General features: G+C 41.0%; 1 protein-coding gene across 3 annotated transcripts in view; it reads left to right on the top strand.

The window, feature by feature from the left end:
• KCNK10 (potassium two pore domain channel subfamily K member 10) overlaps positions 1–25,221 on the top strand; it is a 147,577-nt gene that overhangs the window by 82,889 nt on the left and 39,467 nt on the right. For all 3 annotated transcript variants that reach the window (XM_063651962.1, XM_063651963.1, XM_054447761.2), the window contains exons 3-4: positions 2,667–2,784; positions 15,993–16,153. In XM_063651962.1, coding sequence (XP_063508032.1) covers positions 2,667–2,784; positions 15,993–16,153 — 279 coding nt within the window. The remainder of the gene's footprint in view (positions 1–2,666; positions 2,785–15,992; positions 16,154–25,221) is intronic.

Here is a 25,221-nt window from a genome sequence, read left to right as displayed (position 1 = left end):
TGTCCTCCTTCCTTATCTGTCTGGAGGTGAAGATGGGAGTCGGGGAGGCGGCATGCATTCTAGGTACCAAAGGTAGAGGAAAGGCAAAACCGTCTGCTTTGGGCCAGACAGGGTTGAATCCTGGCCTCTTCACTTCCTGGCTGGGTGACCTAGGACAAATTAATTAAGTTTCCTGAGCCTGCTTCCCCATCTCTAAGGTGGGGGATAATACTACTTTCTTGCAAGTTATGGAAAGGATAGAATGGAATTACACACAAGTTGTAGAAAGGATAAAACAGAATGACGCTTCTAATGCACCTGGCGAAAGGCAGGCACTTAACAACTGTTAGTTCCCTTTTCCTTTCAACTGATAAATACTTTCCTTGAGGGTTACACAGGTAAACATTAAGTATTTATAAATTGCATAATTCAAGAAAAATGAAACTTGAAAAGGATTCTTCAGATTTTTTGATGAAACAAATCATCGTCCCCATTGTCTTTCGTGCAAATCTGTGTTTTTATTTGCAGTGCTGGGTTTGCTTATGACATTTATGTGCAATTCTCAGGACCGTGAGACCTGAGTGAGCCTAACCTCTCTTCACAGCTTGACAGGAGTTGTAAATATTAGGTACTGATGGTATGATTTGAGGCAACCTAAGTGGCTGAAGCCTAGAGCCCTCCCTGAGGTATTATTTCCAAGTGGGCTCATCAGAGCTGAATAGATAATGAAGACATAAACACTGGTGAAGGCTTTGTGGCTTGGTCTGATGGTACTCATACGGCACAGTGAAAAGGACTCACCATCTGTCTGCCCTCTAGAGCAGAGCAGAACATACCTCCGATGATTATGTGACCATTGTCAATTAGGCTGACTTATTCAAAGACAGTCTGTACACATCCCATGCAGTCAGATTTTAAATTCTAGGGTGCCAGGGTTTGCTAGAAACAGTGGCCGGCTGCGGCCTTGCATAATATTCCCTGTTCCCTTAGAGGCAGAAAAGAATAGACTCACGACTTGACAGAAGGCGCTTTTTTCCCTTGTATCATCCAGTCAATTGTCTACGAGTCTGCCAAATCTAGCTCGCAGCCTCTTTTTGTACAACCCCTGAGCTGAAAATGGTTTTTGCATATTTAAAAGATTATTTAAAAAAAGAAAAATATACAACAGAGAACCATATGTGGCCCACCAGGGCTAAAATATTTACTATCTGACCCTTTATGGAAAAAGTTGTTGATCCCTGGTTCAGAGTGTTTGAAATAACTCAGATGAGAGAAGGCAAAGTGTATTGATGATTGACTTTTCCAGTTGTGATCTGATTTGTGACAACCACTGTATGCCTGTTTTAACAAAGCTTAATGGGCATTACTTAGGATAAATGTAATTACATTTCAATATTTGTGTCTTGCTCTCCCTACATAGGGTTATTCCAGGTTTGCCCAAGGAACAGTGTCTGTTTGTTGTTCTATAAGTAGCTCCTGTGTCTGTCACCTCCTCTCCAAGGCTTCCACCTGTCGCTTTTTTATCCCAGTTCACCTGTGTGAACAGCATGTGTTTTGGCTGCCATGACAGCACATCTTACCTTTTTCCCTGGCTTGAAAGAAGATGGCAGGGGTCAGCTCAGGAAGAACTGCTACGGAGTTTTTTTACCTTCTCCTGCTCGTGATGAGGCTAGGGAGGGATTTTTAGCGTATCTTTAATTGTTGCCGAAGTATGAACTCGGGGAAGGGGGCAACTGTGAAGCAGTGATGCATAGACTAAGTCTCCTAGAAGAAGCAGGGCTTGAATTAGACCCAGAAGGATGGGCACCGTTTGTGGGAGGGCACAGGTACGTTAAGTACAGGGAACATGTCGTGGAGTGTCCTGCCCAGAGTGGGGAATTTATAGCAATGTGAGATGAAAATGGGTCATCATTGTGGCCAGTTTGTTGGAAATTTTAAGGTGTATGGAATTTCAAATTCAGTAATCATCAAGGAGTCATTGTAGCTTATTTTTAAAAAGAGCGATGTGTGTGTGGTGTGGGGGTGAGGGACAGTGGAATGACAATCATGAAATTGGCTACTGTTTGGTAAACCCTAAAACTGCCAGACGTTGGGCTAAGGGTGTTACTTGGACCATCTCATTTAATCCTCACAACAACCCTGTGGGGAAGGTATTATCTCTAGTTTGCAAGAGAGGAAACTAGGCTTAGAGAGGTTCAAACAACTTGCCCAAGGTTCTGAAGTTAATAACGGCCACAGCCAGGATGGCTCTTAACTCCTGCCCTGTGGAAACAAGCTCAACGTAAAACATTCTTACAAGACAGAAAAGAGTGAAAAAGCAACCAAAATCCTGCCTTGCGGAAATGCCCACTTTGGGTGAACATTCTTCTAGACATTTTTTTTGTGTGTATATGCACAGCAACTTGTATTCATTTTGCATAATCTGGGCCACCCCATTCCTGCAAACTTTCTATAAATGTCACCATATTCTATATCCTAGCGTTTCCCCCCTACTTAACACTAATTTTCTAATTTTCACAACTGGGTGCATAGTATTTTGCTTTGGGATGGTACCCTCATCCACTTAACCAGTTCTCTCTAGATCGTTGCAGGCTCTTGAGCAGGGGAATAATGTATGGAAACTTAAAAAAAAAAACCAAACAAACAACTTTTAAACTGAGTCTTATGCTTTTTCCCTTTCTTTGCAGCATGCCCTTGATGCTGACAATGCGGGAGTCAGTCCAATAGGAAACTCTTCCAACAACAGCAGCCACTGGGACCTCGGCAGTGCCTTTTTCTTTGCTGGAACTGTCATTACCACCATAGGTACCCATTTGTTTGCTAATATCTCTTCCTCTGCAGGTCATCTTGAGTAAGGGCGCTTAGTCAGTGTTTTGTCCTCATAGCATACACTATAGTTTGAGGTTCAGAGGAGGCTTACGAAACACTGTCATTTAAATTAATGCAGTCATTGTGGTAGCTTTCAACAAAAGCCAAAGCATAATGAAGTATCTCTTTTTCCAGAATGAAAGGCTAGCAAACCTAATGAAAAGGTTAGAATGGAAAATATGAGTTGGTCGGTTGAACACGGGTTACTCATTTGAGCTCAACTTCCATTTTAAAAATTGTACTTCTTATTAAAGTTATATAGTAAGGAACCAAAATGTTCTACAAAATTTGTTATAAAAAACAGTAACATTCTGACCCTCTCACCTTTTCTTACCTTCCCAGAGACTGTTGCTTTCATCTGTTTTGATTGTTGATTTTAACGTTCATCCCTATGTCTTTAAATATCATGCTTGCACTACTTCTGGAATTTTCAGTTTTGGGGATTTTTTTTGATTTTCCATTGTGAAAGATGAGGAGTTAGTTCCTTCTTCCTGCCTGCCCCATCACAGAAGGGCTCTTTTCCTGTCCTCCTGTCTTCCCAATATTTAATTAGATAGAAGTGAAACATCTGCATGATTTTGACTAGATAAATGCTTTCTGCAGCTGATCATAGAGTGAACTGTGATGACCTCTTTCCTGTATCAGTCTTTGTCTTATTTTTTGTGTGTGTGTCTTTTTTTTCTGACACTTGGTGAGTTTTGTATTTTTGTCTTAGGGGTTAACTTTATTTATTTATTTATTTATTTATTTATTTATTTATTTTATTTTTTGAGACGGAGTTTTCACTCTTATCACCCAGGCTGGAGTGCAGTGGTGCAATCTCGGCTCACTGCAACCTCCGCCTCGCGGGTTCAAGGGATTCTCTTGCCTCAGCCTCCCGAGTAGCTGGGATTACAGGCACCCACCACCATGCCTGGCTAATTTTTGTATTTTTAGTATAGATGGGGTTTCACCACATTGGCCAGGCTGGTCTCAAACTCCTGACCTCAGGTGATCTGCCCGCCTCAGCCTCCCAAAGTGTTGGGATTACCGGCGTGAGCCACCACATCTGGCCTAGGGGTTAACTTTATAAGTATAATGGCATATAATAATTTTAGTGTTCTATTCATTAACCAGCATGTATTCGATCCCTGTCACAGGTGATGATATCTCTTTTCTCTCTTTTTCCAACACAAAGTTTTGGTGGACATCATCTTTTAAATGATTAAATTAGCTTATGTTTCTCTTATATGATTTGCCAGCTTTAAATGCTAACTCTTGGCACTCAGCTATTACATATAAGGCAGTTAGTGAAATTAGCATCTCAATTTCCTTTCCCTCTTCCACTATCCACTCTTATTCATGGTGTCATTCTATATAAGTTGTATCTCACTTTATTGTGCTTTGCTTTATTGTGCTTTGAAGATGTTGAGTTTTTTTTTTTTTTTTTTTAACAAATTTAAGGTGTATGGCAATCCTGCATTGAACAAGTCTATTGGTGCCATTTTTCCAACGTCGTGTGCTCCACTCTGTGTCTCTGCCACGTTTTGGTAATTTTCACAATAGTTTCAACCTTTTTCATTTTTGATTATATCTGTTAAGGAGATCTGTGGTCAGTGATCTTTGATGTGACAATTGTCATTGTTTTGGGGTGCCACAAACCATGCCCTTTGAAGATGGTGAACCTAATCAATAAATGCCGTGTGTTCTGACTGTTCCACCAGCCAGCCATTCAGGCATCCCAGATCCCTGAGGCACAATGGTATTGAAATTTGGCCAATTAATAACCCTGCATTGGCCTCTCAGTATTCAAGTGAAAGGAAGATTCAGTTGCATGTCTCTCATTTTAAATGTAAATCTAGAAATAATTAAGATTGGCGAGGAAGGAGATTTTGAACTCTGAAATAGGCCAACAGCTGAGTCTCTTCTGCCAAACAGTTAGCAAAATTGTGAGTGCAAAGGAAATTTTGTGTTTTATTTTTTTTGAGACAGGATCTCTCTGTGTCACCCACGCAGGAGTGCAGTGGTGCGATCATGGTTCACTGCAGCCTTGATTCCTGGGCTCAAGGGATCCTCCCACCTCAGTCCCCGAAGTAGCTCAGACTACTAGTGTGCATCACCATTCCTGGCTAATTTTTTAAACATTGTTTTCTAGAGATGGGATTTCACTATGTTACCCAGGCTGGTCTTGAACTTCTGGGCTCAAGTGATCCACCCACCTTGGCCTCACAAAGTGCTGGAATTACAGGCATGAGCTGCTGTTCCTGGCCAGGAAAAATTCCTGAAAGAAATTAAAAATGATACTCCAGTGAGTGAGCACATGAATGATAAGAAAGTGAACCAGCCTTATTGCTGATATGGAGAAAATTGTAGTGGTCTGGATAGAAGATCAAACCAGCCACAACATTCCCTTAAACCAAAATCTAATTCAGAGCAAGGGGGCTCTTTTCAGTTCTATAAAGGCTAAGAGAGTTAAGGAGGCTTCAGAAGAAAAGTTTGAAGCTAGCAGAGGTTGGTTTATGACATTTAAGGGAAGAAGACCTTTTGATAACATAAAAGTGCAGGTTAAAGTGGCAAGTGGTAATGGAGAAGCTACAGCAAGTTATCCAGAAGGTCTAGCTAAGAAAGTGGCTACACTAAACAACAGATTTTCATTATAGACAAAACAGCCTTATATTACAAGATGCCATCTAGGACTTTCATAGTTACAGAAGAGAAGTCAATGCCTGGCTTCAAAGCTTCAAATGATAGGCTGACTCTTTTGTTAGGGGCTATGCAGCTGGTGACTTTATGTTGAAGCCAGTGCTCGTTTACCATCCAGAAAATCCTAAGGCTCTTAAGGATTCTGCTTGCCTTCTGTAAATGGAACTTCAAAGCCTGGATGACAGCACATCTGTTTACAGCATGGTTTACTGAAGAGTTTAACCTCACTGTTGAGATCTACTGCTCAGAAAAAAGATTCCTTTCAAAATAGTGCTGTTCACTGACAATGCACCCAGTCACCCGAGAGCTCTGATGGAAAGGTGCAAGGAGATAAATGTTGTTTTCATGCTTGCTAACACCACATCCATTCTTCAGCCCATGGATGGAGTAATTTTGACTTTGAACTCTTATTATTTAAGAAATACATTTCATAAGGCTGTAGCTGCCATACATGATGATTCCTCTGATGAGTCTGAGCAAAGTAATTTGAACATTTTCTGGAAAGGAGTCATCATTGTAGATGCCATTAAGAACATTTGTGATGAATTGGAAGAGGTCAAAATATCAACATTAACAAGAGTTTGGAAGAAGTTGATTCCAAGGCTCATGGATGACTTTGAGAGGTTCAAGACTTCACTAGAGGATGCCACTGCTGATGTGTTGGAATTAGAAGTAGAGCCTGAAGATGTGACTGAAATGCTGCATCTCATGATAAAACTTGAATGAATTAGGAGCTTCTTCTTATGGATGAACAAAGAAAGTGATTTCTTGAGATGGAATCTGCTCCTGCCTGGTAAAGATGCTGTGAACATTGTTGAAATGACAACAGAGAATTTAGAATATTATATCAACTTAGTTGATAAAGCAGTGGCAGGGTTTGAGAAGATTGATTCCAATTTGAAAAAAATTCTACTGTAGGTAAAATGCTATCTAACAGCATTGCATGTTATAGAGAAATTGTGAAAGAAAGAGTCAATGGATGCGGCCAACTTCTTTGTTGTCTTATTTCAATAAATTGTCACAGCCACCCCAGCCTTCAACAGTCACCACCCTGATTAGTCAGTAGTCATCAACATCAAAGGAAGACCCTCCGCCAGTGAAAACATTATGACTTGTTGAAAGCTCAGATTATTATTAGAATTTTTGGCAATAAAGTATTTTCAATTAAGGCATATATATATATTTTTTAGACCTAATGCTATTGTACGCTCAATAGACTGTAGTAGAGTGTAAACATAACTTTTATATGCACTGGGAAACAAAAAAGAAATTGTGTGACTCATTTTATTGTGGTGGTCTGAAGCCTAACTCACAATGTCTCTGAGGTATGCCTGTATAACCTCAGGGTACGTAATTTACATTTTAATTTGTTACCCTGATATTTGCATTTGTTTTAGTCATAGCTCTATAGTTAGATATCATTAATGTTCATCTCTAGTCCTTTTGCTGTGGTTTATCTCATGGTCACTTACTTGGCTGAAAGTCATCTTCAAGTAGTTGCCTTAAGAATGGCTCAGGGGAGCAATATTTTGTGAGATCTTGCATTGTTCACAGTTGTAGCTTAACATTTGAAGGACAGTTGAAACAAAATGAATCCATTTTGTTGACTCACATTTTCTTTTTCTTTTTTTTTTTGAGACTGGGTCTTGCTCTGTTGTCCAGGCTGGAGTACAGTGGTACGAACATGGCTCACTGCAGTCTCCAACTCCTGAGCCCAAGTGATCTTTTGGCTTCAGCCTCCTGAGTAGCTGGGACTACAGGCGCATACCACCAGGGCTAGCTAATTTTTAAAATATTTTGTAGAAGCCAGGTCTTGCTGTGTTGCCCAGACTGGTCTCAGACTCCTGGCCTCAAAGGATCCTCCTGCCTTGGCCTCCCAGAGTGCTAGGATTACATGTGTGAGCCATCACGCCTGGCTTTACATTTTCTTTTTAACTGGTCTCACAGGTGTTGCTCTTCTGTTTCCCAGTTTTTATGCAGCTGTTGGGGGAAACCTGATGCCAGGCTTTTTTTTTCCCGCTTTTATAGATGACTTTATCTTTTTGTTCAGTGACCTAAAATATTATTTCTCTATCTTTCATCTGATAACATTACTAGGTTTTGACTCTTTTATTGCATTAAAGTTTTCTTGATTGACATCTTTAAACATTTTCTTTGCTGTGTGGTTTTGGTTTTGTTCTTTGGGAGATTACAGCTATACATATATTGTAACTTCTTTGCTCATCTTCTACGTCTCTCATTTCTCTTCTACTTTTTAACTCTTAAAATTTACTTTTCATTTTGTTAATTTTATTCTCCCTATTCCTTTTGTTTGTGTGTTTTCCACAATGCCTGTGCTGCCATGAACTCCTTCCAATTTTATTTTTTGTTTTCGTGATCAGTAGGGAATTTTTTCCTTTTCCTGTTTCTTTCCTGAATTTCATAGCTCACATTTCATCTTCACTTGTTGTTCCATTTTTCCACTGATTTCTTGAATTTCTACTTTTTGGCTTCTCTGTGAAGATTCTTAGAGATGATTATTTCATACTTGGTCACAATTTTTGTCTGATTATGGAAACGTTTTTCTGGTGAGCCTCTTTCCATCCATTGGTAAGTTTTGCTACTCTTTTCACATTTTTTTCTTATGCAAGTTTTATATTTATGCTGGGTCAACTTCTTTTTAAAATACCTAGCCCCAAGCAAACTGGATATCCCTGGACCAGCTTTCTGCCAAATGATTTCATGGAGTTGGGGAGAGGAGAGCAGGGTGAGTCAGGGTACCACCTTCCAGATAGCACATCCTAACTCTCTTCATTTCTGTGACAGAACGTTTCCTGCAAATAGGGTCCTTCTGTATTATTTCTGTCCTACCTCCCTGTTTTCTGAACCAGATCAAGTTCAGGGTGGCTTCTGCTGCTCTCCCTCTTTATCCTATGTTTCATGCTTGGTAAAAACAGGGACATCTCTTTTGAAGTTCAGAGTGAGACCCTTCCCTTTATACTTGGATATTTTCGGATACTTTCTGAAATTTACCACTTTAGGGCCCTGTCATCATTTTCCGAGTTTCTTCTTTTTATTTTTTGTTCATATGGCTTCTGTCCAATCTCCGCTTCTTTTGGTAGTTCTTACACATATGCTGGAATCTCTGGATAATATCCTTCTTCCAGCTCTGCTGAAAATGGGTTTGAGGGTTTTCTGCCCACATACAATTGTGAAGTAGCACTGCAATAAAAATCTTCATTCAGAAGCAGGAGAGACACCCAGCAGTCACTGGTCCACAGCAATGATGGACAGGCATTGAGAGGCTCCCCCGCCCTCCTGGTGGGGGAAGTTCCTTCATTAAAACTTGTTTATACTCTCTAGGAGGAACTCCCTGCCTTATTGCTCTCTGAAGCCCAGCTATGCCTTTTGAGAGGTTCTTTCCTCTGAGGCACAGTTTTGACAATCAACTTCCTATAGGCACAAATTTCAGAGGCTAACGATTGGTTTAGAGGCACAGGTTTTTGCTTTTGTTTTAAGATCTAGCCTTCAGAACCTAGGTTGTTTCTAGGTGAAATCCAGAAAGTCACATGCAACAAGAACATTTTGGATGAAGGAAAATTGCCATTCTTATTTAGAAATGCTCTTAATCTAATTATATGACATGCTAGGTTTACACTTGCAAATCTGCAAATATATTGGTGTTAGCTATTAAAAGTATTCAAGACGCCCATGACACCAGTGGGTCTGGGGCTTAGAAGCCTTTTCTGGCACTCTAGGCCAGGTTAGGTCAGCTTAATCCACAGACTCACAGCATCCAACAAAGGAAGCTGGGTGGCCTGACACCATTTAGTATAAGGGCAAAAAGTGTTAGCAACCTGAACAACACCAGAGGGCATTGCTGTAGTGGATCCAAGAGGACCAATATCAGGTTTCATTGTGTTCAGCAGATTGTTAACCTGGGAAAAAGTGTCATGCATTGTAGGAGGATTTATTGTACACCAATTAAAATGGAGAAAGTCTGGGCCACTTCAAGAAGTACATTTTGGAAAATGCTCTCTGGTACCCAGTGTTGGATTCATGAGACATTAGTGTATATTGAAGGAAACTCCTAATTTTCTTGTTTCATGACATGGCTAAATGAATGATCTGTCTGCTGCATTGAAAAACACTATAGCTACATTGGAAGGTGCATTAATGGTATTTATTGTGTTAGCTTGTTAGGAATCCAGGAACTCGGTTTATTGAACAACTATGTTTATTGATCCACATAATATTATGTGACTGAGGAACGGTGGCTCCATCTGCCTAATGAAGAACGTTTGATATGTGACAGTTTTTGCCCTTTTTTGTGTGTGTGCTTACACTGGAATCTTTGAGTTTGAGCAAATGGCTCTTAGCCCTTGGATTCTGTTGCCCGGCTTCCATTCACTTACTCACCCATGTCCTCATTGTCATATCCCCAGTGGTTCCCTTCCCCACGCTTTGTCCCCAGGCCTCAGGTGAACAATCACCTCGTCTAGACTAAGAAATCCAGTGCTTGGCCACAATTATTAGTTCAAAGATGGACATATGATCTGGATTAGGGGCTTTTGCTGGAGCTTTGGAGGAAATGACCTCGCTTTCTTACTAAAGGTAAGTCTGGAAAGAGACAGGCCTAAGACACTGCCAGTCATTTTTTTCCCCTTGGTTTTTCTGCCCAGAATTCATCAAACACTAGAGAAGCAGAGTGAAAAAGAGGAGTGGTGAATGGGGTCTTGCTTACATCATGTGAGCTCTGGATGGAGCTACCCAGGAAGTGTTAAGAAATAAATATTAAACCTCCTTCTATTTACTGGGGTCAATATATTTTCTTTCGTTGTTTAAGCAAGTGTGCGTTGAGCTTTCTATTACCTGCAAGTGAGAACATCCCAATACACGCTTTGGGTCAGAGCTCATGCAGGGCCAGTGAATATCCTCTGACCTCCACAGCTACTGACTGAGCCTGCTGGCTGCTGCAGCTGCCATCTGTCATCATCTTTGAGCCACTGACTCTTGATTTAAAGTCTTAGGCAGAGCCATCCTATTTGTTCATGTGCACACATCCTGGCTGCCTAGGAGGCTGTTTCCTCTGTGGTGGGAGGCAGGACACTGTGTCATACCAATTATGCACAGGAAGGGGGTCTTTCCCAAAAATCAGAAGGAAGGTGGATGCTGAACAGGAAACTACTGCAAAACAAATATGCATCAAAACCAAAAGTAAAATGCAAAGTCCACTTCAGTATCATTGTACAGTGTTAACACTAGAGATAGGGTCCTTGTTCTATTTAATTTAGAAAACACAATTTTCTCTCTCTTTCTTTCTTTTAATTGAAAAATAATGTATTGTAAGTTGAACACCATTTAGCTGGCTAAATTTTAACTCCAGAGTGGAGGATCTTTATAGAGTCATACATTTAGAGAATTCCAAAGAAGCCCTTGATACAATGTAAGTAAGAATAATGAGGTGCAGAAATAATTGTTTTTCCAATTACTTAGTGGTAAATTCATTTGTTGCATATGTTCGCAAGGTTTGTAAGAAAACTCAGAGCCCAGCAATTCTTCCAGTTCTTCCTGAGCAAGTTTCCACTAGTTAGGAGTCAGGAAAGAGGAACCATGAGAGCTGAGGAGCTGTGTTTTCATTAATTGTGAAATACACAAATATTGGCCTGTTTCCTTGTGATCATAAAATTTGCAATGTAATATTGCAGACATTTTTGCATATTACTAAAGTTCTTTGAAAAGCATATTCTTTGATGGTTTCTATTGGATCCACTTTTCACACTGTAATCACATATGCCTGGGAACTTCAGCTGTTTCTATTTTAGTAATAGTGTAACACCATGGTGTTACGTTGTGAAGTGTGGTCTTCATCTCTGGTTGTTTCCTTGGAAAGTTTACCAAGGATTTGCTCTGTCAAAGGAAATGAAAGGCTTGCCAAACTTCTTTCCAGAAAGGCTCCCATGAGCAGCTTAAGGTTATGTACTTTTCAGACGTAAAAAATGTGTTCATTAAGTAGAATGTGTATAGACACACTTTGGGAATAATAGCATCTTTTCTGAAAAGCAGCGCTACTCCTTAGTATCAGAGGTCCCTTTTATCTGAGGATATCAAAGCACTTCTTTTTGAAGAAGGTTTTTCTTGTGCTGAGATATACGGAAAGATTTACAAGCGTATGGCAAACAGAATACCTTCAGGCACTTCTCTAGACCAGTAGCCACACCAGAAAGAAGAGCAGACTCTGCTCTGTCAATGACAGGGATGCACTGCACCCTAGTCCCTTTCTCAGTAACTAATTCAATGTGAGAAGTCCCACCTGCCTTTGATTATTGGCTCCGTTGGTGGGTCCCCCGTAACTAGCTTTTCTAAGCTGGATGAATGATGCTCACTTCTATGTGCAGATGCTTTTTCACAAGCTGTCATTTGGAGAAGGACAGCGAGCGATCAGGTTCTTACCAATACCTGTGAAATGCGATTAAATTTTAGTCTGTGAGGCATTTTCACATTGAGCCACCTGACTCTACCCACATCAGAGAGAGAGCCTCTGGTCATGACCCAGGTGGTAGCCAGTCACTGTGTCACTTGGCTGGCAGCCTCATTTAAGGGTTGTCCCTATCAAGCTATCAAGGCACCTGTTGGTACTTACCCAGCACTTGGATTGGATGTTTATTTTTTATTTTTATTTTTATTTTTCAGAGAAGGGGTATTGCTTTGTTGCCTGGGCTGGAGTGCAGTGGTGTGATCATAGTTTACTATAACCTCAAACTCCTGGCTCAAACGGTCCTCGCACCTCGGCCAACCAAGTAGCTGGGACTATAGTTGTGCACCACCATGCCAGGCTAATTAAAATTTTTTTTTTTTTTGTAGAGACAAGGGCTCACAATATTGTTCAGGCTGGTCTCAAATTCCTGGCCTCAAGTGATCCTCCCACCTTGGCCTCCCAAAGTGCTGAGATTATGAGTGTGAGCCCCCACACTTGATTTAGATGGGATATTTAACCCGTGGCTTTGGAAAGAGCATTCACCGTGGCTAACATTTTCTGAGTTCTTACTAGTTAACATGCATTGTGCTCCACATACGTTATCTCATTTAATCCTGTATAACCACATGAGGTGGGTACTGTTATTAGCCTCATTTTATCTATGAGAAGACTGAGGCCCAGAGAAGTTAAATAACTTGCCCAATATTTCATAGTTAGTAAGCAATGGAGTCCAGCTAGATTCACCAGGACCAGCTACATAATTTATGGCACCCACTACAAATTGAAGTGGGGTCCCTTGCTAAAACATCAAAATGGTAAGCTTAGAGCATTAAACCAAGCACAGGACCCATCTAAGTGTGGGCCCCATGGAACTGCACAGGGTGCACATCCATAAAGCAGCCCTGCCTGCGCAGACAGACTGGTGACCATAATAAGAAAGCACACTCTCAACTAAACAAGTAGGGCTGCACAACACACAGTTGGGCAAAGATTTGACTTTGGCACATAAACAGCAAATGGAAGCCTTTGTGTGCACTCCTCAGGCACAAGTCCTCTTTAAATGCCAGCTTTCTCTTCCTGAAAAACGTGAAACTCTTTTCTAGCCAGAGGTGAACAGATCTGAGCTCATCTTGGTGCTGTGCATTCATTACAGCCTACCCTTGGCTGTTTGCCCTTGTGGAGCTGGTTGTCTTCTGCTGAAAGTCACCACCTGGTGCTGTGGGTGCTATGGGAGAACAGTGAAGTTTCTGGAGGGAAAATAGGAATCAACTGCCTGTTTTCTCCTGGGACTGAGTTTTCCTGGAGACATATTGCTCAGAAACAATTCCTTCCCACAGTAAAGCACAAGGCAAACTGGGTGCTTAGTTTGCATCATATTTCACAGGTATTTAATCTTCACATGTAACTCTTGCTTTGCATGTAACTCATTTAATCTTTAATAGCTATGGGTAGGCACTTTAATAACCTTGTCTTTTAGATGAAGAAAGTGAGGGAGAGAGATTAAGAATGCGCCTATGACTTGAGAGTTGGTAAATAGAAGAATCAGAACAGAAATCTGTGTAGTCTCTAGTTTTAGAGCCTACAGACAACTGTCACACCTTACTTCAAAGTTCTACCCAAGCATTCTAGAAGGATGAGCAGGGCAGTCAGACAGGTGGGGTGTAACTAGATCCCCAAATCCAAAAATATGGTCTTCCCATTGCCTCAAAGCAAAGCTCCAAAGTGTAAGTGCTGGAATTTTCCCAGAGTGACAGTGTTGAGGGTCAAACAGTCTCTCCTTATAGTTCACCAAAGGCATGGAGCACAAACACACTCACACACGCACCCATGCATGAGATACAGCATCACTCAAGAATGATGACTTTCTGTCCACTGGGCAGTGTGTCACCAAAGAAAGATGGCTGTGAATATATTTAAAGGCTTGTTTGAGTATTGCATCACTCATGCTCTTACCCAAGAACTTAGCTTTAATATTATTGTTGTGTTCTAGTCAACAAAACACTGAACAAATGAGGAACCAATTGTGATAATAATAATAATAATAATAATAATAATAATACTTTGCATTGGTACAGTACTTTACAGTCCATTGATTTTTCCCCCCCCCTGCATTTTCCTTGAGTACCTCTGACACTAGGATTTGCAGAGGTTAAGTGGGTCTAAGGAGAACCAGGTAGAGTGAGGTGGAATTGGATCCAGATCTTTCATCTCCTCACTTCTCCCTGATGCTCCATGGTAAGCCACAGTGCCTTACCCAGGAGGTGGGTGGGGGTGGTCATCTCTGAAAGCTGGAGGAAGGGGGTGTAGCACTTGTCAGGATTAATGAGATGCCTATTCATCCAGTTCCAAGCCTCCATTTGTTTGCCTATGTCTGCAATATATTTCTTTCTGAGACACTTGGACAACCTATATTCCCCAAAGTTAGGCTATTGTGAGACGGTCAAGCTGGGGTCTTCAGTGTTTTCACAAGTTACTTGGATGTTTCCAAGAGTCACCATAAACCTGCATATAGTGAAACTGTAGAAGCTCATTTATTTCCTTTTCAATAGGGCTAGCTTAATGTCAGCTCGACCATTCTAGAGGGGAATGCTTGGAAAAATGATTTTGTCCAAGTTCCTGAAAGTACCTGAAAAAAGTTCTGAGAGCTTTTTTGCATATTTAAATTAAAATCCTGGTGAGTAAAGGAAATACAAGATGAAGAAGCCTAGCCTGAACACTCATTTTAGAAACGGAAGCTGTAATTTAGATTATTATAAGAGGTTTGAATGATTCAGAACAGAAGATTGCAAAGGAAAGTATCCAGGTGACTCATTCCCGAAGGCAGAAGGCAACCGTGAGTTCTGCAGGCCTGTGGGTGGCTGAATGATGGACTAACCATCAACGTTTTTTTATTATGTTGCATTCCCAACCTGTCAATAACCATGGACCCAATAACTCACTCATTGAATGGATTCAGAAACAGGCCCCACATGATTTACCCAGATTTGGGAGAATGGTTAGATTACTGTCTAGATAGTTTTTAACATAAGATTGTAATATCAATTGGCACAAAAATGAATATTAATTAATTTAGACTTTCATCTCCACATAAAGTGTGCTAATGCTATAGGACTTTTCTTCCAGCAATACTTTCTTTAGCCTCATCCATATAGGGTAAGCCCAGTACTCATTGTACACAAGTTACTTATGTAATGGCAGTACTCTTAAGAATGCAGATGTGGGTATTTTCAAAGCACTATTTGAAATACGTATTAGTAGACCTGACTATAAAAAGATTTTCTTGTATTCAAACATCCATCAATAAACTTTTAGCATCTTGTTACCCTCAATGCAAGAGGTAGTTGGGAGGAGAGATAGGACTCAGAGATGATGTGGAGTTCCCAGTAAAGAGAAAAAAAGAACCAGATGGGGCGAAACTTCACTGGCAGTGGGGAGAGACAGCACAAAGACTTCCCTTCCCTATTCTTTCCTGTTTTTAGACATCCCAGGGTAGGGCTGTACAATTCATGAGTCCTTTCTAACTTTGTACTAGACCACATTTCCTCTTTAATATGGAGTACCCATCACCCTTGAAGACAGCCACAGTCAGTCCAGGTGGAGCCCATGGGTAAGACTGTGAAAAAGAAGCTCTTGTCAAATCTAATAAGTGCAGTGGTGATTCCTTCCCACACATTCAGGTCTTGCTAAACTAGACATGCCCATGATGCTTGGTGTTTCAGAAAAAGGTTGTATCACTTTTTGTCAGAAATGAAAATGAAAGTTCTGAGTGACCATGAATTTCCTAAAATGTGTTAATATCCAAGAAACCTTAAAACCGTTTATAAGGGGAGAAGGAAGAGAAGCAATGGAACAATGCTGCGAATTGTAGAGGGCCTTTGAAATGAAGTTCTACTCCCTAAAGCTCATAAGGTGGGGGAATGTACAAACTTTTAAAAAAGTCTGTGAGTTCTTCGGTCAGTATGCTAATTTCTCTGCCACTCTCCCTCTTTTTCATATTTCTCACCAGGGTATGGGAATATTGCTCCGAGCACTGAAGGAGGCAAAATCTTTTGTATTTTATATGCCATCTTTGGAATTCCACTCTTTGGTTTCTTATTGGCTGGAATTGGAGACCAACTTGGAACCATCTTTGGGAAAAGCATTGCAAGAGTGGAGAAGGTCTTTCGAGTGAGTACTGTGTCATATTTGAATTCTAACCACTGCGATCCAGTTGGCTTTAGCCTGACAGGGTCCAGGAGGCAGTATCAGGGGCATTGTCTGCTTTTAATGGAATAATTTTAATGTAATGATTGTATTTTCTGTTTTGGCCAATGGAAGTCAAACATATTGCATCTAAACTCCCTTCTTTGAGTAGCTTCCTATTTTAGGGTGGTATTTCTGCAATCACGACACAAGAGGGTTAAGTATGGATTTGCCAACACAGATTTTTTGAAGAGATGAGACAAGCTCAGTTTCTCCTTCAAGATGGAAGATGGGGTTCCTCATTGTGTTTGTAATGATGTAGAAAACTGTAAATCCATCCATTTTGTTGTTGGAACTCCCTCACTCCATTTTATTTTCAAGCACAGTGTCTTCAGGCTAATCCTGCTTCTTCCAGAAGCCTGACTTCTCCAGACACTGCTCTGTGCTTTGCACCTGTCTCCTAATGGTCTCTCTCTCTCCCACCTCTCACTGCTGAGTGCTCCCTCAGAAGTGGCATCCTGATGTACTACTTCCTACGGAACTGTTGATGATTGCTATTGCCTTAGTGGGTTTTTTCCTTTCTGGAATATTTATCTTTAAACCAGAGACAACTATCTCAACTCAAGGAATTTATTTACTAAAATTAAAATTAATTAATAAATTATTCCTGGCATCATTTGCAGGCACGAGTGGCTGAGTGATTAAACTGAGGTTCCCAATGCCCTTTAACTCGCACTCATTCGTATGCTTTCACAGAACACCTGTTTTGCTCAGGTGTAAGGTCATTTCTGCTCTCTTACTCACTGCTGACCTAATTCTCAAGTCTTTCAAACCTTCCTCAGGGAATGCTTTCTTAGATGACTTCATATTTAAAAACGACATTCTGAGGTCTTTTCTAGGATCTAGGAATGGTGGCCAAAGACAGATCAGCTGGAAGCTCTAAAGCTGTGCTTTTTTCCCCCTGTAAGAACTCTCGAACTTGGAGTTCAAGGCTGTCTCTGCAATAATGGCTTATACTTCTCTTTAGAAGAATGCAAGGGAGCTTTCAGATGAGCAGTTTCAGAGGCTTTTTAAAAAGAGTAGAATGGGAGGAATGAGGCACCATAGCTGGGTGAGCCATTTATAATTTCACTGATCCTGGGTCAGCTGCCTCAGTTTACTCATCCACAAAAGGGGATAGAATTTGAATCTACTTTGTCAGGTTTTGGTGATGATTAAATGAAATAATGTGTGGAAAAGAGCTTGTGATAAGGAAGACATATAGAGCCCAGGGCTTCTGTGTGTCTCTTCAAGAGAAGCCCTCATGGGCAGGCTAGCCACTCATCCGGGTTTCATCTGAGGAGCTCTGTGGTGTGTGAGTTTTACTGGAATGTCCCACAGCCTCTGCTCCTTCATGCTGGCTGGCCGGTGGCCTCATTAGACCATGCACCTGGGCTCCCAGTAGTCTCCATGGAAACCATCAGTGCTCAGCTTCCTTGCTTTTCAGATGTTTAGTTCTTCCTAAACCAGACATGGCAGCTCTGTCTCCAAGAACTGTTTTGAACTTCTTGGAAGCACCCTTTTAGCTGCTGCCTCATGGCCCTCTGACTTAGAGAAAAAAGAATCTGGTGGATTGAACACTCAGAACAGGATTCAATTGGGGAAATGACTGATCTGGCATTTTTATTTTTATGTAGCTTCTTTAGAGCTCAGTTTCCTTATCTGTAGAAGAAAGGATTGGACTAAAAGTTTCTGAAATCCTCCTTAGCAGAAAAAATTCTAGTTACTATATTCGAAGTGATGGAAGAGATTGCAATCATTTGGACATCTGCTACTAAATTTAGGGACTTAGTCTCCCCTAATGAATTTCAGACTACAAATAAAGTATACGGTTCTCCTTCCCCTTGAAGCTGCCTCTCAAATGGATCATCAACAGATTCTGATACAGAGCCTTAGAAACTTCACATTTCATCTTTATGCTGATTGTCCACTCAGCTCCTTGCAGCACCATCAAAGATCAAGATTCTTTTAGGAAAGCGAGACAGTTGCATATTATTGAATTGGCAGTGCACAATGAATGCATTTGCTGAGTGTTGGAGGGTGCTATTGGAAAGGGTGACCGAATTCCAGGGGGAACGTAAGCACACTTCCTAAATATACGAACAACTGATCCTGCAGCAGTTTGCTTGCTGCATGTAAAGTTTTGGTAGAAAATCTCAGTTTTCTGCCATTGATTTAAACTACATTTAAAAGTCCAATTATGTTTAGGTGGTTATTTGAGAAGTGAAAATTGTATAACAAAGCTTGGGATTGTGAATTTTTAGTTCTCATGGGGGAAGGTTTATGTATTTCATCTGCTCAATGAGTGTTAAGCCCTTCTCTTGATCTGTTATGTTTTCTCTCAGCTCTTGGGAAGAGAGGATTTACGGTGGAGTAAAAATAAAATCTAAAGTTGGCCTTCTGCCGGGTATGGTGGCTCACACCTGTAATCCCAGCACTTTGGGAGGCTGAGGTGTGTGGATCACCTGAGGTCAGAAGTTCAAGACCATCCTCGCCAAGATGGTGAAACCCTGTCAGTACTAAAAATACAAAAATCTGCAGGGCATGGTGGTGCATGCCTGTAATCCCAGCTACTCCGGAGGCAGAGGCATTAGAATTTCTTGAATCCAGGAGGTGGAGGTTGCAGTGAGTTGAGATCGTGCCACTGCACTCCAACCTGGGCGACAGAGTGAGCCCCTGTGTTAATCAATCAATAAATAAAGTAAATATAAAGTTGGTCTTCAAGATGCCTGAATCCTGAGGTGACCCTGTTTTGGGTCCTTCCAACACATCCCAGGTCTGATCCTCATTTTAAAGAATTGCTGAGGGATATTGGATTACTTAGAAATGCTTTTGGTTGCAGAATAACAAAATGCCTGACTATTGGAGTTTTTATGACATGAATAAATAAAAATTCTTTCTTCTCCTCTGGAGTTCAGAACTAACTGTGAAATGGAGGAGTCAGATGGAGATCAAATTGCCAGCTTTATTGCTTATAAGCTGATCAGAGAATATAGCTTTAGCTTTGTTTCCGAAAGGGCTTACAATCACTTTACCCTGAATTAGGACCTTGCTGCTGCATTAGTTTTTCTATTGCTGTGTAACATCTGACTACAAACACAGAAGCTTAAAACAACACTTTTAAATGGCCTTCTTGCACCACCACTTAGAATGTTTAATTTTGCTCTCAGATGATGTTCAGAAACAAAGGAAAGGTAAAAGTAAAGGTGCCAAATTATTTGCAGATGTGCATAACCAAACCCAAATGAAACTAAAATAAGAATGCTCACAATTTTCTTTTTTTTAAGTGGAGATAGGATTTCACTATGTTGGCAAGGCTGGTCTGGAACTCCTGGCCTCAGGTGATCTGCCCTCCTTGGCCTCCCAAAGTGCTGGGATTACAGGCGTGAGCCACCACACCCAGCCACACACATTTTTTAAGCCAGGTGTACAGACCAAATAACATATTAAACTAGGTGTGCAGAAAGAACCAAAAGTGAATTCACCAGAAAAGACATGCCACTAAGACAGAATGTAAATTCTGTAGAAACCAGAGTACTCAACGCAGAAGGATACTTTTCTACCAGAAAGTGCTTGCCAACAAACAAACAAACAAAAACCCCTTTTACAGACCCAAGAGGGATGCAAAGTTCTTTACTTAAGGCACCTTTTAGCCAAATCAAATCACATGTAAAGTCAAAAAGAACTCACCAAATGGAGGGAGTCTGAGAATCTGAGAGGAGAGTCACCCAGACAGAAGAGGCAATGGACAGAAGCAGAGAGCAGAAAGGGCTCAGTTAGTACTGCACTCAATTCCAGGGACCTCTCATTCCTCTGAGGTGCACTCACTTTGATCCCACTTCTGACACCATGTATGTCACCCTAAATAACATACAGAGAGAGGCTTATTGAAAGAAAATAATATTTACTCAGGGATGGGCATTGCATGTTTAAACATACATGCCAGTTTAAACTATGTGTGCATTCAGGGAGGTAAAGCAAAAAAAAAAAAAAAAAAAGTTTTTTAAAGGAAAAATGAGGAGGATTACATAATTGTTTTGAGCTAATTATCCTTGAGTACAAGGATCAATAACAAGGGTGATGCCAGTCCGAGGTTGGACAGTCAGTTGCTGGGTAGATGTCTTCACAGAAATACTTTTCTGCATAACGCGGTGATGGGTTTTGTGCAAGGTTGTAGTTTTTGCAGTCTTTTATGATAGCTCTTGTAATCAGGCATTTGTGCATGAGAATCCTTCCTTCCTGGCTTTCCATGACTCTGTTTGTCAGGGTTTTAAACACAAGTAACCCCATTTTGATTCTGACAGTTTTCATACTCCCAACACTGATTAACAATGGGTTAAGAATTTGAACCCTTATCTCACACAGCAAGAAGCCTGGAGGTACGTTGACTCAGGCTCGTGCTATCAGCTCCACAATGTCAGGTGTATCCAGATTTGTTACCTCTTTCTGCTCTGTTTTCCTTAGCATGGTAGCTCTTCATCCTCAGACTTGTCACTCACATTGCAAGATGGCTGCTTCATGACCAAATAGCACGTTTTCACCCAACCTTATATCAGGAAATACAAAAGGAACTCCCTTAAAATTTATCTTTTTTTAGAGCAGTTGCACATTCACAGCAAAATGGAGAGGAAGGTACAGAGATATCCCATATCCCCTGGCCCCTACACATGCACAGTCTCCCTCATTATCAACATCCCCCATCAGACTGGTACATTTGTTACAATTTATGAACCTACATTGATGCATCATTATCACCTAGAGTCCATAGTTTACATTACGGTTCACTCTTGGTGTTGTAGAGTCTATAAATTTGGACAAATTTATAATGACATGCATCTACCATTATAGTATCATACATAATATTTCACTCTCCTAAAAATCCTCTGTACCCTGCTTGTTCATCAATCCCGCTCTCCTAACCGTCGACAATGACTCATGTTTTTATTATAGTTTTGTCTTTTCCAGAATGTCATTTATATGGTTTGGCTGTGTCCCCACCCAAATCTCAACTTATATCTCCCAGAATTCCCATGTGTTGTGGGAGGGACCCAGGGGGAGGTAGTTGAATCACGGGGGCCAGTCTTTCCTGTGCTATTCTCATGACAGTGAATAAGCCTCATGAGATTTGATAGGCTTATCAGGGGTTTCTGCTTTTGCTTTTCCTCATTTTTCTCTTGCTGCCACCATGTAAGAAATACCTTTCACCTCCCGCCATGACTCTGAGGCCTCCCCAGCCATGTGGAACTGTAAGTCCAATTAAGCCTCTTTTTGTTCCCAGTTTCAGATATGTCTTTATCAGCAGCGTGGAAACGGACTAATACAGTTGTGTAATTGGAATCATACTGTATGTAGCCTTTTCAGACTGGCTTATTTCACTTAAATATGGATTAAAGTTTCCTCTATGTCTTTTCATGGCTTGTAGTCCATTTCTGCTGGGTGGTGAATAATATTCCATTTTCTGGGTGTACCATAGTTTATGTATCCATTCATCTACTGAAGGATATCTTGTTTGCTTCTAAGTTTTCGTAATTATGAATAAAGCTGATATAAACCTCTGTGCACAGGTTTTTTGGTTGAACATAAGTTTTCAACTCCTTGGTTAAATACCAAGATGTGTGATGACTGGATTGGATGGTAAGAATATGCTTAGGTTTATAAGAAATTGCCATACTGTCTTCCAAAGTGGCTATACAATTTTGTACTTCCACCAGCAATGAATGACAGTTCCTGTAGCTCTGCATCCTCATCAGCATTTGCTGTTGTCGGTGTTCTGAATTTTCTTAATTCTAAGTGTGTAGTGGTATCTTGCTTTAATTTGCATTTCTCTGATGATGTATGATGTGAAGCATCTTTTCAGATGCTTACTTGCCATCTGTATATCTTCTCTGGCGAAGTGTCTGTTAAAGTCTTTGGCCTGTTTTTTAATTGGGCTATTTGTTTCTTTATTGTTGAGATTTAATGTATAATGTATTATTATTATTATTATTATTATTGAGACAGAGTCTCGCTCTGTCACCCAGGCTGGAGTGCAGTGGTGTGATCTTGGCTCATTGCAACCTCCGCCTCCCAGGTTCAAGTGATTCTTCTGCCTCAGCCTCCCAAGTAGCTGGGATTACAGGCATGCACCACCATGCCTGGCTAATTTTTGTATTTTTAGTAGAGATGGGGTTTCACTTTATTGGCCAAGCTGGTCTCGAACTCCTAACTTCAGGTGATCCACCCGCCTCGGCCTCCCAGAGTGCCGGGATTACAGGCGTGAGCCACTGTGCCTGGCCATGTTGCATATATTTTGAATTATATTCCTTTATCAAGTATATCCTTTGCATTTTTTATCTAATATATCCTTTGCAAATATTTTCTCCCAATCTGTGGTTTATCTTTTCATTCTCTTGATAGTGTCTTTAACAGAGCAGAAGTTTTAATTTTAATGAAGTCCAGCTTATCAACTATTTCTTTCATGGAGCATGTGTTTGTTGTATCTAAAAAGTAATTGGCACACTCAAGGTCATGTAGATTTCTTCCTATGTTACCTTCTAGGAGTTTTATACTTTTGCATTTTACATGTAGGTATGTGATCACTTTTAAGTTGATTTTTTGTGAAGGGTGTAAGCTTTGTGTCTGCAGCCATATTTTTTGCATGTGTACGTTCAGTTGTTCCTGTGCCATTTGTTGAAAAGACCATTTTTTTTCTCCATGTTGTCGCCTTTGCTCCTTTGTCAAAGATAAGTTGACTATATTTATGTGGTTCTATTTTGGGCTCTCTATTCTAGTTCATTGATCTATTTGTCTATTCTTTCTCCAATATCATACTGTCTTGATTACGTTAGCTCTACAGTAAGTCTTAAAGCCAGTTAGTGTCAGTCCTCCAATTTTTTTCTTCTTTTTCAATATTGTGTTGACATCAGCTCCTTTTATGGAAGAAAAATCTTTCCCAGAAGTCACCCTGTAGATTTCCCCTTCTGTCTCATTGACCAGAATGAGATCACATTAGCATCTGCAAGGGAGGATAGGAAAGGAAATATCGGACAAAGGACAATAGTATTGCCGTGTTGGACTTAAACCAGTGATTCTCAAAATTTGGTCCCTCAACCTTAGGCATCAGTATCCCTTGGGCCATCAGCATCGGCATCCACTGGTAACTTGTTAGCAATGAAAATTCTTTGTGGTGGTGGGGGGGTGGGGTGGGGCTGGAGCTCAGCAATCTGTGTTTACCAAGCTGTCCAAGTGATTCCAACGCTTAAGGAGCAGAGGAATCATGTTTCATCTCTTGGGGCTGAACACATTGCTGTGATGAACACAATTAGAATTCTGTTAGCAAAGAAGTTGAAGTAAGCAAATGATAACGTCTTACATAGATGTCAATTAACGGCTAGCCACTGAGACCACTCATAGAGAAGATGTCTTCTCTCTTCCTTGTCATAAATTAGGTGGCTGTTGGGATCCTTGAATCAATCAGGATAAGCTAGCCTATCACAAACAGCTTACTCCCACTCCTGCCAGATCTGCTGCAACCCAGGCAGCTTCTCAGCCTCAGGGGCTAGATAGGGCAGGGGAAAGAGCTGAGCGCTGCTTGCTGGCTCTTCAGAGCGTTGTCCTTCAGGTAGAGCCCATTGGCCCGAGCTAGTTACCAGGCCCCATTCGTAGGTGCAAAGGGGGTTTGGAATGCATTCTTTTATCTCCAAGAATAGTAGTGGATGGTAAAATTGTTGTGCATTAGTATAGTCATGTACATATGCTCTAAGATGCGCTCCTGGGTCCCACTCTAGGGTGACCAGCCTTTCAGGAATTTAGTTCCAGGTCGTTTGTGCATCACTCTTTGGGGGGAATACTACTATTGTGAGACTCATAGATTTCACACCTGAGAAAATGGAGCCCATGAAGTGACTTGCCTGGATCCGGACAGTGAATTGGTGGTAGGACCTAGATTAGAACCACTAATCCTGCCTTAACCTCTTCCAGGTGGGCTGAAAATATTAATGTCCGATTAATCTACACCATGAAACCAATGTGGAGTTTAGAATATTTTAGTATACCATGCTAATTAAAGTAAAAATAATTCTTCCTGAGTTCCCAGGGAAATATCTAGGCAGTTAGCATCCCAAATATCTGCTTATTTGGGATGAAGGAGGGCTGACATTGGATTCTGAAGCAGGTTTTGGAAGCAGGCGGCCTCTTTCTCCCCTGCTGTGGGGTAGCTGTCTTGCTGGGCCAGGCTGATTATCACTTGATAGGATGCTGTAGGAAAACCAGTCAAATTTTGGACTGATTCTCATTTTCTTGGCTCCAAGCTGGAGTTTGGCCTCTGGTAGGAAGTACCTGCTTCTTTTTTTCCGGCTCGGATCAGCAGGCTTTCTGATATTTCCTGTAAAACCAAGAGACACCTTTTTTTTTTCTTTTTCTTTTTTTGGCTTTCCCCCCGCCCCAAGGATATGGCAGAAATGTTTATTTGCTTATGGATCCAAATGATTCTGGGTGTCACTGACAAATAATAAAACATTACCCTAGACTTACGAGTGCCAAAATTACTTGGAAAATTTAGAACAGGCCACATGTTTAAGATGGAAGTGATGACAATCTCAAAGTGCTAATACGGTTAAAATAGTGGACTGATCAACCACTTTAGATTCCAGGAAGGGGCATGTGGCGGAAGCCAAAGACTCCTGCAGACCTCTGCCATGTGCCTGGCGTGGATCAAGGAGAGGCTTTTAAGAACACAATTGACAGGAAGCTTCTGTTTCTCCCAAGGCATCTTTGAGCTAGCATTCAGCAGCAAAAGGGTTAACTTAACATAATTATTATTTCAAGAGCCAGGCACAGTGGTCCACGTCTGTAATCACAGCTCTTTGGGAGGCCAAGACAGAAGGATTACTTGAGCCTGGGAGTTCAAGACCAGCCTGGGCAACATAGTGAGACCCCATCTCTGAAAAAAAAAGAAAATCGAGCCAGGCGCAGTGGCTCATGCCTGTAATCCCAGCACTTTGGGAGGCCGAGGCAGGCAGATCACTTGAGGTCAT

Source organism: Pongo pygmaeus, chromosome 15, assembly GCF_028885625.2.
Source record: "Pongo pygmaeus isolate AG05252 chromosome 15, NHGRI_mPonPyg2-v2.0_pri, whole genome shotgun sequence".
NCBI classification, from domain to species: domain Eukaryota; kingdom Metazoa; phylum Chordata; class Mammalia; order Primates; family Hominidae; genus Pongo; species Pongo pygmaeus.
The sequence above is the reverse complement of the archived record's forward strand: the minus strand, read 5'-3'. Positions and strand labels throughout refer to the sequence as shown.